The 14764-nt window shown below is 37.0% G+C and overlaps 2 protein-coding genes across 6 annotated transcripts in view; both read left to right on the forward strand.

Annotated features, from left to right (window-relative positions):
- Positions 1-14764, forward strand: part of LOC106457198 (protein SET-like) — a 72030-nt gene that overhangs the window by 14131 nt on the left and 43135 nt on the right. For all 5 annotated transcript variants that reach the window (XR_001290685.2, XR_001290686.2, XR_002610101.1 and 2 more), the window contains exons 2-3: positions 12382-12571; positions 13568-13746. Coding sequence is in view for 2 of the 5 variants with exons in the window: in XM_013916590.2 (XP_013772044.1) it covers positions 12382-12571; positions 13568-13746 (369 nt within the window). In the remaining 3 variants the exon portion in view is untranslated. The remainder of the gene's footprint in view (positions 1-12381; positions 12572-13567; positions 13747-14764) is intronic.
- LOC111085269 (zinc finger BED domain-containing protein 4-like) lies at positions 2558-4413 on the forward strand. The gene is made up of 2 exons (XM_022383030.1): positions 2558-2800; positions 2842-4413. Exon 2 carries the CDS (start codon positions 3241-3243, stop codon positions 4021-4023), a length of 783 nt encoding a protein of 260 aa, XP_022238738.1. The 5' UTR covers positions 2558-2800; positions 2842-3240; the 3' UTR covers positions 4024-4413.

The raw sequence follows: 14764 nt of genomic DNA on the forward strand, positions 1-14764 counted from the left end.
GGTCAACCGGCTGGTCCACTTGGGCTAGGGTCAACTGAGTACCAGTGTTGGGCGTTCTCACGTGCTCACGAAACCCTGACGTTGCTGCAGTGTCCTTGTTTGACATTATAGTGCATCCCCTTGTAGGACTCCATGGCGGGTGGGGTCAGTGAGCACTGAATCCTTTTTCTTAATTATGGATCCCCCCAATCCAAATGAAAAAATAGTAAAACTCTGCTTATTGGTAAATGACCATGTCAAGAAGACTGCACAGCAGTCTCCACCACAAGGTGGCCCTGTACCTCACTTTCTGATCTTACATTCACTATCTGATAAGTCTTTAGGACAAATGTCCCCCTTTTTTTATTCAGAAGGGCTTAGAGGGGGTTGCTGGTTCTCCAAAGTCAGTGAAGAAACTCCGTTCAGGAGACATCTTGGTCGAAACATTCACAGCTAAGCACAGTGAACTCCTCTTGAATTCAAGGGCCATTGGGGATATACCCATTGAGGTTACTCCCCATGCTTCCTTGAATTCATCACGAGGAGTTATTGTTGAGAGGGATTTGAAGTCTATCCCTGAGTCAGAGATCCTTGCTGGTCTCTCCAGCCAAGGAGTTTCAGCTGTTTAACAGATCTCCATTCGTCAGGATGGTATTATGATGCTGACATCAGTTCTTATTTTGACATTTTCATCACCACGTCAACTGGCCTCTGTTAAGGCAAATTATTTGAACTGTAAGGTACGGCCCTATATTCCCAACCCTTTTCGATGTTTTCAGTGCCAGCGGTTTGGTCATTCAATGACATCTTGTTGTGGTTCTATGACATGTGCTCATTGTGGTGGCAAGGGCCACGGTGCCTATGAATGTAAACTGGATCTGCACTGTGTTAATTGTAGTGGTTCCCACCCCTCTTATTTTAGGTCTTGTCTTAAGTGGGTGGAGGAGAAAGAGGTACAGTGTTTGAAGACTGTTCACAACAATTCCTATCCAGAGGCTCAGAAGCTATTGTTCCCTACTCCATCTTGGACATATGCCACTGCACTACGCTCCACTGCTACAGTGGGAGTGCAGATGGACCTTTCCATGCCTCCATCTGTGTCTTTTTTCACACCATGTGAGAGGTCTTCTGTCCTCCATGGTTAATAGCGTTGATAGGTCTACGTCGACTCCGATCTCTGTCCCCACTATTCCTTGCAGTGACTGCCTGGGTCAACCTCCTCGGGCACCAGCCTCCGGTGTCGGAGTGGGTCCTTCTTTGGCCCCTAAAAGCAAGACAATCATTCGATCACGTCCTCAGTCATTGGATTCTCACACTGATGACAGAGATCTGCCCACTCGATCGAGGGCAGGACCCATGGAGGTCGATTGACCTCCCTCTAGTAAAGAAAAACGGCGTGGTCATAAACCGAAGGGTTCCCCACCCTGTTCTCCTAAATATACATAACAATGGCCACTTTGATACAGTGGAACTGTCGAGGTTTTCATTTTAATCTCGATGACATTAAGGCCTTGATTGACTCTTATCATCCCGTGTGTCTATCCTTGCAGGAAACATTCCTGAAACCTGCTGTCACCTTTCGGCAGTTTTCTCTGTACTGGAATGACAGGTTGTGTGATGGGTGGTTGCAAGGAGGGGTGGCACTGCTTGTCGACCAGCATGTGCCCTCCTTATTTGTGTCTCTCGATACACCCTTGGAGGCCATAGCCATCCGTGTTTCCTTGGGTTGTACCATCACTGTTTGTTCTCTCTACCTGTCTCCTGGGGAGACTTATGATCAATCAGACCTTGATGCTCTCATTGACCAGTTGCCATCTCCCTTTTTACTTCTGGGAGATTTTAATGGACACAACCCCCTGTGGGGTAGTGCTGATATTGATGGGAGGGGTCGTTCCATAAAGCGTATGCTCTCGGATCACAACCTTTCTCTCTTCAATACTGGTATATATATACTTATTTTCATGCACCTAGTCTTTTTTTTACTGCCATTGATCTTTCGATTTGCTCCCCTTCATTTTTCACTCGCTTTTCTTGGATGGTCAACTGTGACCCACGGGGCAGTGATCATTTTCCTATCATTATGAGGGAGGTTGGCCATGGTCGATGCCACCCAACCCCAAGTGCCATGGTGGATGCTGGACCAGGCTAACTGGCCATTAGAGCTTAGACGAAGTATTCGAATATTTCGAAGCTGACAGAGTCTTCGGATCTGCCAGTGCCCATTCGAATGTTCGCACATTTATTTATAGTTTTATACGCATGTGCTATGCATACAATTTTTGATTAGAAAAAATGGTGTCAGGTAAGGGTGCGGTTGGAAGTAGTTGTAAAAAGGTTTCGGATGTATGGAGTTTTTATAAGAAACTTCACGACCGTAGGAAAGCCATGTGCAATATTGGTAAAAAAGAATTTGCCTATTTAGGCAGGACTACAAACCTATGGAATCACCTCGTGTTGAAGCACTCAACTCTTTACTGTCCGGACATCAAGACAACCACAACAGAGAGCAGGAAGACGCCCACCCTTGATGGATTTGTAAGGCCTGCGAAGTGCAATGATACATGTTCAAAGAATATAATAGACAAAGTGACTCAAATGATTGTTCAAGACCTACGCCCCAATCGAACTGTTGAATGCGATGGTTTTCGTAACTTAATGAAGTACTTGGAGCCGGGATATGTCTTACCAAGCAGAAAACAATTTACCGCTGATATCAACCTTAAACATGCAACGTGCAAACAACGTCTGAAAGAAAGGCTAAATAAAGAAGAAGTGTTTATATCGTTAACCACGGATATATGGATGAGCATCGTGACAGAAAGTTACATCACCGTAACAGCGCATTACATTGATAACAGCTAGGTGCTATAGGCCTTTGTACTGGAAACCTTACCTTTCCCAGAATGGCACACGGGGATAAACATTGCAGAAAAGCTGAAGAAAGTGGTGGAAGAATGGGAGATTATGGATACTGTTAGAATGGTTAGCCATGACCAGGGGTCCAACATGAAGGCTGCCATGGAAATTTTGCACAAAGAACTAAATTGGCAAAACTTACATTGTACTGCTCACTGCCTTCAACTCTGTATACTAGCAGGGTTTAAAATCAATTATATTGACAGGCTGCTGGGAAGAAGATTGTTACACACTTTCACCACAGTGTAGTGGCATCACAAGCTCTAAAACAGAAACAAGTCGACGTGAACATGTCTGGTAAAAAATTAATCAACAGTTGTCACTCGATGGAACTCAACATATGAAATGTTAGATCGTCTGTTAAAACTCCGGTGGCCTGTAACTGATGTTCTGTCGGATAGTCAAGTAACAAAACCCAGTGATAGATACTTGGATTTAAAATCTGAACAGGGGAAACTAGCCGAAGAATTAGTGGAGGTTTTGGAAAACTTTAGTACTGCAACGACCTTTCTGAGTTATGAAGAAAATGTATCAATATCAGCTGTGTTTCCGATATTACATAGTATTCTTGACCAGCTAGAGCCAGACGTGTCGGATTCTGGCATAATCAAGCAATTCAAATATATTGTGTCATCAGAGATCTCTGAGAGATTTGAACTCAAATCTTTGCATGCTGCACACCCAATGCTGTTGACAGCTATTATTGACCCTCAATTTAAAAATCTTACCTTGGGTAGATACACAGAAACTGAACAAGAAGCCCTAAAGAAAGTCATCATTGAGCTGTTGGAGATGTATAAAGAATATGAAGAACATGAGCCTGCTTCACACGAGCCTTCTCCATCTGTTGTAAAACGACCAAAGAGATTGACTGCGTTGGACAAACTCCTAGGTGAGGAGGCAGTGGTAGCAGAACCTTCTCTCAGTTCAGAATTGGAAAAGTATCTGGCCGAACCTCCTCCACCTAGACGAGATAATCCGCTTGTATGGTGGAAGTTAAATGCTGGTTGCTTCAATGTTGTTTCATTTGTGGCTAGACGATTACTGTGCATACCAGCTACAACCACATCTTCAGAAAGAGTTTTTTCTACAGCAGGCTTAACAGTCACTAAATTACGAAGTCTTTAAAACCAAAAAATGTTGACGCATTAATTTTTTTGAACAAAAATTTAAGCAAACTGTCATTATTCAAACCTACTGTATTGTACTGTACTAACTATTTTAACTACTGCATTATACTGACTATTATTACTGGGTACTGCTGATGGAAACTTGGGTGGTTCGTGACTGACAATACTATGTAATGCTACTAAATAAAAGCTTCCACATTCCAGAAGGCCTGTAATCAAACTCTAGGAAATCTTCCTTGCTCTGACTACACAACTGCTGTCCAGTCATATTAAACTTTGACAGGTCAAATGCCTGAAGGTCAAATTCATGTACAATCAAACTGTAACAAATTAAATACATACATTGTTATAATATAACAAGTATACTCAATTGTAAGAAGCTTTGAAGTTTCGGTAGTTTTCTTGCAAGAAGCTTCGAAGCACTACTTATAATATTAATTTCAGCCCTACTGGCCATCTTTAACCTCTCTCCCTGAACTTGATCCTGCCTTCGTCTGTCTGCCTTCAATAGACAACTGTGTAGTTGCAGTAACTGACTGTACTGTCCAGGCAGCAGCTCGTTTTATTCCTAAGACCTCGACACGTTTTCCACAGTATCCTTATCCATGTTGGAGTCCTGCCTGCCAGAAGGCACGGAAGGACCAAAAACGGGCCTTGGATACCTTCTGACAGTATCCCTCTCTTTCTAACCGCATTGTTTATCAGGGGCCCGTGCCCATGCTCAGCAGGTTCAACGTAAGTGCCAAAAGGAATCTTGGATTAAATTCACTACTAGCATCTCTTCTAGATTCGGAAAGTCTCTGGGAGGTATGCCTCCCATCCCCTTTCCATCTTGCTCTCCAATGGCCAGGAAGTTGCTGATGTCCAGAGCATTGCTGATGCTCTCGGCCACAGCTTTTCTAGTGCTTCTAGCACTTCTGTTTCTTCCCCTGCCTTCTTGGTCATCAAGTCTCAGGCAGAGCGATAGCCTCTTTCTTTTCGAGCTGATAATCTCTATGATTATAATCGACCCTTTACACTGGTGGAAATCAAACTTGCTCTTCATCGGTCGGACCTGATGATATTCATTATGAGATGTTGTGCCATCTCTCACCTGCCTCTCTTGCTATTCTCCTGGTTATTTTTAACCGGATCTGGCAGGAGTACATTTTTCGTGAATCTTGGCACCAGGCTATTGTCCTCCTTTTCTCTAAACCTGGAAGGATCCCAAGAGTCCTTCAAATTATCGTCCCATTGCTTTGACAAGTTGTCTTTGTAAGGTCCTAGAGAGGATGTTTAATGCTCGTCTTGTTTGGTTCCTCGAATCAAACATGCTCTTCTCACCCACCCAGTGTGGGTTCCGTAGACAGCGCTCCAACATGGACCATCTGATTTGACTTGAAACGTCGATCAGGGAAGCCTTACTCAAGAGAGAACACCTTTTTTTTGTGTTCTTTGATCTCGAGAGGGCTTATGACACCACGTGGAGGTATGGTGTTTTGCAGGACCTCCACTCCTATGGGTTGTGTGGCCATCTACCCATTTTTATTCAAAACTTTTTACTGAACAGGCGATTCCAAGTCCGTGTGGGTTCAACTTTTTCCCGTTCCTTTCCACAGGAACTTGGAGTCCCACAGGGCTGTGTCTTGAGTGTCACACTTTTTAATGTTAAGATTAATGCTATCACTAATAATCTTCCTCCGACTGTTGCAAATGGGCTTTATATTGATGACTTCCACATCTCGTGTCAGTCGTCGAACATGAGGTTTATTGAGCGGCAGCTTTAGACTGCCCTCAATCGGTTGTTGATATGGACCACTGCAAACGGTTTTAAATTTTCTTTTTCCAAAACCGTTTGCATGCATTTTTGCTGCCAACGGGGTCTCCACCTCGAACCTGAGCTCCCTGAGGCAAAATTCTTGGTGCTTATCTTTGACCGTAAGCTTAGCTTCATTCCACACATCAAGCAGCTACATGTCAAGTGTGCAAGAGCTTCGAACATCCTCCGTGTCCTCTCTTCCACCTCTTGGGGTGCGGATCGATGTTCTACGCTCACGATCTATCATGCACTGATTCGATCCAAACTGGACTATGGTTCTTTGGTCTATGGTTCTGTCAGGACCTCAGCCTTGAAGATGCTGGACCCCATTCACCATCTGGGGCTTTGGCTCTGTACTGGGGGCTTTTCGCACTTCTCCAGTCCAGAGTTTGTACACTGAGTCCTACGAACCTCCTCTTCACCTCCGTCGTTTCCAATTTTCTTTACAATATGCTGCCAAGCTTCGATCCTTACCACGGCATCCCACCTGGGATTGTGTCTTTCTCACACGATGTGCCATGCTCTTTCGGAACAGACGGTCTGCTATTCCCTCCTTTGGCCTTCATATCCAGGCGCAACTGGCTGAATTGGGTCTGGCATTGGATGACATTGCTGTCCCCAATTATCAGCCCATTCCACCTTGGCTTATTACCATCCCTTCCTGTGACCTTTCTCTGAGTCATCTGAGGAAGGCAGATTCTCCCGATTGGAAGTACCATCTTCTTTTTGCTGAGCATCTTTCGAGCCATTCTTCTCTTCCTATTTACACGGATGGTTCGAAATCGGGTGACTTGGTAGGTTCTGCCATGGTGTGATGTGGCTCGGTAGTTGTTCACACGATCCCCTCTACAGTTTCTGTGTCCACTGCCGAGTAGTATTCTATTTCTCTTGCCCTGGTTCATGTAGAAGCTATGCAGTACAGTAATTGTACTATTTACACTGATTCTCTTAGCTCTCTACTGGCCCTGGAATCGCTTAATGTTAGTTCTCACCCTGTTCTCATCGATATTCAACACCGATTGGCTCACTTTTATCTATCTTCTGTTTCCATCCAGTTTTTCTGGATCCTGGCCACGTCGGTATTCATGGGAACAAGCTTGCTGACACCGCAGCTAAATCCGTCTGCTCTGATGTCATCACGGCCATGCCTGTCCCATACATGGACTGCGGTCCTGTCTTTAAGGCATGGCTTCACGCCAGTTGGCAGTTGACTTGGGGTGAGCAATGTCATAACAAGCTTTTCCAGATCAAGCCTACTGTTGGTCTTTGGCCGTTTTGCTTCCATAAGGATTGGAAGGAAGAAGTAGTCCTGGCAAGGCTACGCATTGGTCACAGTTTTTAACCCATCGTTTTATTTTATCAGGTATTGACCCACCGATGTGTAGCCATCGTGACACTCAAGTCACAATAGCCCACATTTTACTGTCGTGCCGTCATTACAATCGTGAGCGGCAGCATTATTTTAAACACACATTTTCTAAGAGTTTGCCTCTGACGTTGGACAGTGTCATTGGTAATGGTGACACTGTCCAATTCGATTGTATTTTGAATTTTTTACGCACTATAAGTCTTTTTAATTGTATATAAATCTTTTATCGACATATATTGATTTTAACTCACTGGATTTTTACACTTTAATTTACTTTCACTGTTTTTACTGGTTGTTTGGCGCAGATAGCCTCATTGCTTTGCGCCATAAAACAACAAACAACAACAACATGTTTATAAGAGGCTACAAAATGTTTTATGGAAGTCAATGTACAGAAATAAAATTTAAAAAGATTCCAGTAATAAAACCAGTGTATAAAATTTGTTTAAAACTTGACTAGAACTATCATAAAAGTTTGTAGTTTGAGAAAAATAAAATATTTAATTTTAGTTTTTTCTAGTATTTCTAATAAAAATCCATTATTTAATGTAGTTATTTGCACTCACTCTGAATAGTTCACCTTCAAGGTGATTTTCATTTTGAATATAAAAATACTAGTTATTATCTTACAGTTTTCACATTTCACTTGCATAATCTCAAGAACCTCCTAAATGAATATCAGAAGTTTCTCTAAGGTAAATTTTAAATTTTATTTTCCATTTTCTCTACCATATCATTAACTCTAGCTTTTATCATTAATTTACAGTGCAATGAAATGCTCAAAATTAAGAACTGTTAATATATGTATATTTTTAACTCTTCATTGAATAATCTTAAAATATCTTCTTTAGGCTTTATATGTAATTTCATGTCTTTACCTTCTCACTTAAAATTTATTTTTAATGTTTTATTTTCCTCTCCTATTCTTTACAATTGATTATTTATGTTGACACATGTCAACGGGTACCTGTGAGCAATAGAACAGTATGAATAGCAGAGATACCTTAGTTTCTGGCAAAATCTTTTTATACACGCTTGGTAAAGTAAGCATTGCAGAGTGAAGGAAAGCTTTGGTTATTTTATAAAAATTATTAAACCTTTCAAGCATGAATTTTAAAACACAAGTAGTGCATAATTAATTAAGATATAAAAGTAAAACCCAAATATAATTTAACTCTCTCTCTAACTATAACATATTTAGGTAAGAAATGACTGAAGTGCTATCTTGAACAAAGCAGCCAACAATAGTACAAGCAGTTAAAAAGGACAACAACTTGATACCAATTTCAAAATAACTGTTGTTGGATTATAGTGTAAATGAGCTCTTTCTAATGACTATAAATACATACATGTTGAAAGTACATGTAAGTTCTAAAGCTCGGCAAGATTTATTTCTTGTTTCAACTGCATTTAGCCAAAGGGCAAGTAAACTATATTCTCTTCTAGACTTGCATATATATGCTTCAAGCTATTTTTTGACATTGTTTATAGCTTGTGCGTCATGTGGCACAAAACTGAGATTTTATTATTGCTTTCAATGATATTTTTTTGTACATTCTCAATTGTTTCATAACATCTATCCCTTCTATGAAATGTTTGTATAATGCAACGTTATCTCACATGAGCATAAACAGATTCCAGTAACAGTTTTTATGCAAACTTTTTCATGTAAACAAGCAAAGAAATTTGAAATATTTTTTAGATATGATTGAATGAAAGGTAGGAATGGTTTAAGACTTCTTTCCAAAAAACAAAGACATTCTTGGTAAGGGGTATCCCAAGCTGATACTATAGAAAGCAGTGGTGTGGGTTGTGAATTTCAGGTGAACCATACTACAAAGGAATTGGATCTGTTCTTATTGTTTCTTCAGCTTGCTGAATTGTAGACAGGTTTCTATACATTTTGCCTAAAACTGGGTTTTGGGTGTGTTTTTTTTTTATTTGTATCATTGAGGTAGCACTGACTCTTAAAACTAGGCAAATTTACATGCTGAAGAAACTGTTAAACACTTATAACCTTCAAGTTGAGCACAAAACAAAAGTATAATGTTGCAATCTCTGAAAGTACACTTGCAGTCCTATACATCATGTGCATAATTGAAGTGGCAGGGGTAAAGCAGTACATAACAAACTGTTTTAACACCATAACTTTACTTAGGAATGATAAAACATGAAAATTGATACACATGCTCTTTGTGAACATCCTCATGGCTTGAATTAATAAAACTTTGCAACATTAATGAGCTGTGGACAATTAATGTTAATGCCCTCATTAGTAGTAATTAGACTCATAACAAGACAAGTGGTAAAGATTTTTGAATTTAAAAAAATTCAAGCTATGGAAGAGTGTAATATCAACATGTTTGCTAAATTTCATGCTGATATCGAAGTTAATGATGAAGTTATGCTAATAAATTGGTTACCCCAGTGAAAATAACTGTTAAGACAAAAACAAGTTAATTATGTATAAAGGAGGTTAAACTTTAGATTTAGGCAAAATTTGAAAAATGTGATTTTGAAATACTGGGGGTGCTCGTTAAAGTTCAGTGCTATCTTAAGTGTAGTTTTTGACTTCCCTATGTAATCTCAAGTGTTAATTACTACAAACCCTTGAACTTTGTCAGATGGTGTAATGCTAGTTGTATAGTCTACTTTAAGTTTCATAGGGCAATTCATTCTTCTTTTATTACTTTCTGATTTGTATACTTGCATTATGTTGTCATTAAGTTTACAGTTTTTGTTTGATCTTTACATTTACTGGTGGTAATTTCACTGTGTTTGAAAATGAATACTGTAGCTCCTCTATGCAATATGCAATATTATTTATCTTGTTCATGGAAGTTGAGCCATGATTCAAAAAGTTTTCCTATATTGTTACTATTATGTGTATCCCAGAAAATAATTATATTAGTCACTTAAAAATACATTAATATAAAATTTAATAAAAGTTTTGTAATATGACATTGATTAGTGGACATAGAATCTAAAGTAAGAGGTATGATGGTGATAGAGCACTTATTAGTAAATCTAACAAAGAGATACAGCTATTTCTTGATAGGCTTGTTGATAAAGGAAAAGACTAAGGACAATGTTGAATATATATGTATAGATACACACAGTAAGAGATGCAAAGTCACGTAATTTAAAAATACATAAAATATTCTCTAAATATTTGTGGTAAAGATAGAGCAATAATGTATAGAGCATTCTATCAAATTTTAACATAAAAGGAAATAATATTTTTTACAAATGCACATAATTTTTACTTAGATAGAAGCCATTGGCAGTAAATTTGCCAAATTGTGACATTTTTCTGTCCATTGATTATTCTCCATCCAATAAGAAACTGTCCAGTCCAGGCTTTGTGTGTTTCATTTTTGAGATGCTTGTTCACACCCCTAATTTTGACCCATAGGGCACATCTAAAGGACTTTAATTTACTGTGTATTATTGGAACAAGTGTTTTCCAACACTGTTTGTCACATTTGACATTACTGTCAGTTAATATATTTAAAAACTAGGTACTACTTCCAAAATATAATGAAGATAATTAATTCATTGTGTCATTATTCTAGTAATTGAATATATGTTTTCCTATTTTGCATAGTTTGTTCTTATGGTGAAGCATAAAAATGGATGAGTAGTTCATTTATCACTTACAGTGTACATTGAAAACAATTTAAACTATGTGCCTGAGGAATGTTTATTATGCGGTTGAATATTCAGTTTTTCATGGGAAGTTAGGGAAGTGGAAGTTAAGATGATTTGATTATATTTTACAATGTCTGTAAACAGCATGAGAAGTGTTGGTGCTATAATGTAATTATGATATGACTATTAGGTAATTGGATTAATTACACCTGCATTAACAAGAATGAAAACTTGTTTTTATAGTGCAAACTAAAGTTTAGCAAATTTTTGTAATATATATTGAGAATAGTTGAATTTTGAGAGGTACACTCTTGGAAGTATCTGAGAAGAGGAAAATTTTACTCTCCACCAACTAATGAAATAGACAAAAAAGTATACAAGCGGCTTGAAGTATAAAATAAGCATGGTACAACAAAAATCACTTTATTGTAAATGGTGTAGAAATCTAAGCAAAAAGGAACAAATTATGTGTGAAGGGACAAATAACACTCAAAGTATATACATAAACCAGAGATGGAATTACATTGCTACTTTCATATAGTGTTACTTTCTTATTATGTATTGAAGATGTGATGTCGGGTTCTTCATAATGGTATTGTATTGTTACACACATTTGAGATTATTAGAATTCACACAAACATGTTATGTGAGGGGGGTAACCCACAAAGAAATGCCCAGTGACAATGAACATTGATTATTTTTAAGATTTTATGAGCTCTTCACATGAAAAATAGAGGAATATTTTAAAGGATGAGGTTTAACCAGTTGGATTTAAAGTGTGAGTGTTAAATGTAAGGTAAAAGGGAAATTGGAGGAAAGTGATTAAGTTGTCTTTTTTTTGATAATTATAAGTTTAAAATATTTATTAGGTTGCTTTTAGAGCTTTTTAATTAATTCTATGATATTAATTATCAGACATCTGAGAAGAGTTACTTAAAAAATTATAAAACATGTTTTAACTAAAAACTAATAATAAAAATAATTATTTTGGCTTTAAGTACTTCTGAGTGCAGGGAATATTGTATTGGTAGTTTAAAAAAAACAATTATCCAAGTGGTGGAAGACTTCTGATTTTGGGTCATTATATGTGGATAAAAATGATCCCAATCATTTTAAAAATAAGTGACATTTGGAAGAATTACAAAAATCAACCTATTTTTCTTGTGACTAAAATATTCAGTTAAGGGCAGTTATGAAAGAAGAAAAATGTGTACTGCATTTTTATACACCATTGTATTAAACGTATGCAGAAATTATAAAATTAACTCTACATTTAAAGTACATATGGTAGCTTTGATATTGTCTTTTCATTACTATAACACATTAACAGTCAGTGTGCAGAAATGATCAACTGTTAGAATCCTACTACAAACTTTTTCTGTACACTATGAAAGGAATTACTTTGTAATGCTGATTGAAATGCAGTATTGCCTATTTCTTTTTCTACATTACATAAATATGTAAATCTAATAGTTTTACAGTTGCTTATATCATGTAGTTAATCAGATATCACAAATTTTTCCTTGATTCAGCTTCAGTTTGTTAACCACCCACAAATTTCTGCAGTTTTGGATGAAGAAGAAGAAGAATGTTTACATTATCTGAACAAATTGGAAGTGGAGGAATTTGAAGATATCAAGTCTGGTTACAGAATCAAGTTTTTTTTTGATGACAATCCTTATTTTGAAAATGATGTGATTGTGAAAGAATTCCATTTGGGATCATCAGGTACTTTAATTTTTTACACTGAGAATTGTACATAGTTTTATTTCATTAATAAGTACAAGGCAAAGATGAAACTGTTTGCAGTTTTTGCTAGTGCTAGTATGTTTAAGGCTTTCTTTATTTTAAAGAGATATTGTTTGTTGAGTCAAATTATTTACCCCTTCAAGCAGACATCTTTTCAACTGTGAAAAATTTATAGAGAGTGGAGGCTGTGCATAATATTTTACAGTGTCTTACATATCCAGCAAATGCCACAGTGGTGTTCCATGTGGTTAGTTTTATTCACATATATGAAAAGTTGTGTGATTGTGGATGTCAAGTTCTGTCATTCACAAACAGAAAAATGAAATGTAGCTACATAGGTGAATTAATTAGTTTTCAGTTTAGCATGGTATCAATTGCAACATAAAAATGAAAATGCTCACTTTCAGTACTTTCACCTTTTCTCAGATTATTCAAGAAATCCTTATTTTATTTGCTTGTTTTTAAGTTATTTAAGAAATTACTAGGATAGTAAGCAAAGCAAGAGGTGTCTTAAACTGGACAAGTGTATAAATAGATGCTGACTAGCAGATTGAGGTACATTCTGATATTGTATTGATTTGAGTTTTACCATAACTAGCTATAAGTATATTTGAATAAACATTCAGGTAATAAAAATGGTTACATAAAAATTATACACTTATTTTACTAGAGTACCTAAAAAAATTTGTACAGCACTAATAGAAATAGAAAGATGTCTTCAAATTAACAGCCTGAGGTCTTTTAAATTAAATAAGGCATATGATTTTGGAGAATGCAAAAAGGATTTTTTAATTATATTAGATGAACAAGTCTTAACTAAATTAGCTGTTGAATTGTAACATCATGTTAGCAGTTACAATCATTAAACCTATTTTATAATGAGTAATGCTGTGTCTTGTGGCTTATCATACAGAAGCAATTTTTCAACAATATGGAAGATGCAAAGATGTGATCTAAGGTTATAACTCTTATTAGGGGATCCTGCATCACAGTCAACAACAATCAAATGGAAAGAAGGAATGGATTTAAACAAAAAACAAAAGGAACGACAAGCACAGATGAAAAATAATCGTAAAAGAGGACTTGAACTGCCAAGAACTTTCTTTTCTTGGTTCAGTGACCATGGTGATGCATCAGCTGATGATATAGCTGAGGTGAGTATTCAAACAAAAAGGCCTGTAGAAAAACATATTGCATTATTAAATACTAGCTGCGACCCACAAAACAACTGTGGTAGTTTACATGCTTTTCGCTTGAATTTTCCTTATTCTGTCATTTTCATTCATGACATTTAAGCTATGCTTTCTTGCAGGCATTATGTTTTAGACTGATAAATCTTGGTCTATTTGAAAATATTTTATGCAGTCAGACAAACAAACATATATAGACGTAACTTTATTTCATAAAACTACATGTAAAGTAAACAATAAAGTATAGTAATGGTATTTATAATAGCGTACAGAGTATGAAACAGTTATGAATGTTCAGTGTATGACATGGTTTTATGAGTTGAAACAAAACTCAAAAGTAGCTAAAAGGTGTTTATAGCAGTCTATGAAATGAACTGAAGCTAAATTATTGTAAAGTAAAGTAAATTTAAAGTTGTAGTGAGGGCAAACGTAGCTGATATGCAGAAACATCTGAATGCGTGTTCACAAAGTGATAAGATTACATGCAGGTTAAGTGTTGTTTGTGTGAAATGCTTTGCAAATTAAAAACTAAAGTTGAAATCAAAGCTAGTCGACAACATCGTGCCATTGTGTACCATACTTGTTGCATTAAGAAGTTTTACATAACCAAAAACAGGTAAGGTGATTCTGAATGAAAAAGCCAGTATACAATCTGGATTCCTCAGAAAAGCCTTTCTAATGATATGAGAGTTATAGCATTTGGTCGAGAAATTTGTGAGAAAAGTTCTGGACAGACAAATGCAAGCATATTATTATTATAGATCATACAAATATGTAACATGAGAAAAGAAATTTCCATAAATTGCACAAAAGTGTTGTGCAACAGAAATTTGTGTCATAAGAAGGGCATCAATTCAAAACTTAGTTACTTGAACAAAAGATTGATAAGGCAAAATGGTGAAGTGTAAACAAAGCCTCAAAAAAGTATAACATTTTGTTTACCTTCCTAGAAAATAGATCTACAGTTACTACCTGCTAACCA

The sequence above is a fragment of the Limulus polyphemus genome, unplaced genomic scaffold (genome assembly GCF_000517525.1).
Source record: "Limulus polyphemus unplaced genomic scaffold, Limulus_polyphemus-2.1.2 Scaffold302, whole genome shotgun sequence".
Taxonomy (NCBI): Eukaryota; Metazoa; Arthropoda; class Merostomata; order Xiphosura; family Limulidae; genus Limulus; species Limulus polyphemus.

What these genes read in the sequence shown, in the direction of transcription:
- LOC111085269 (XM_022383030.1), top strand. Translation starts at nt 3,241, where the DNA reads ATGTTAGATCGTCTGTTAAAACTCCGGTGGCCTGTAACTGATGTTCTG.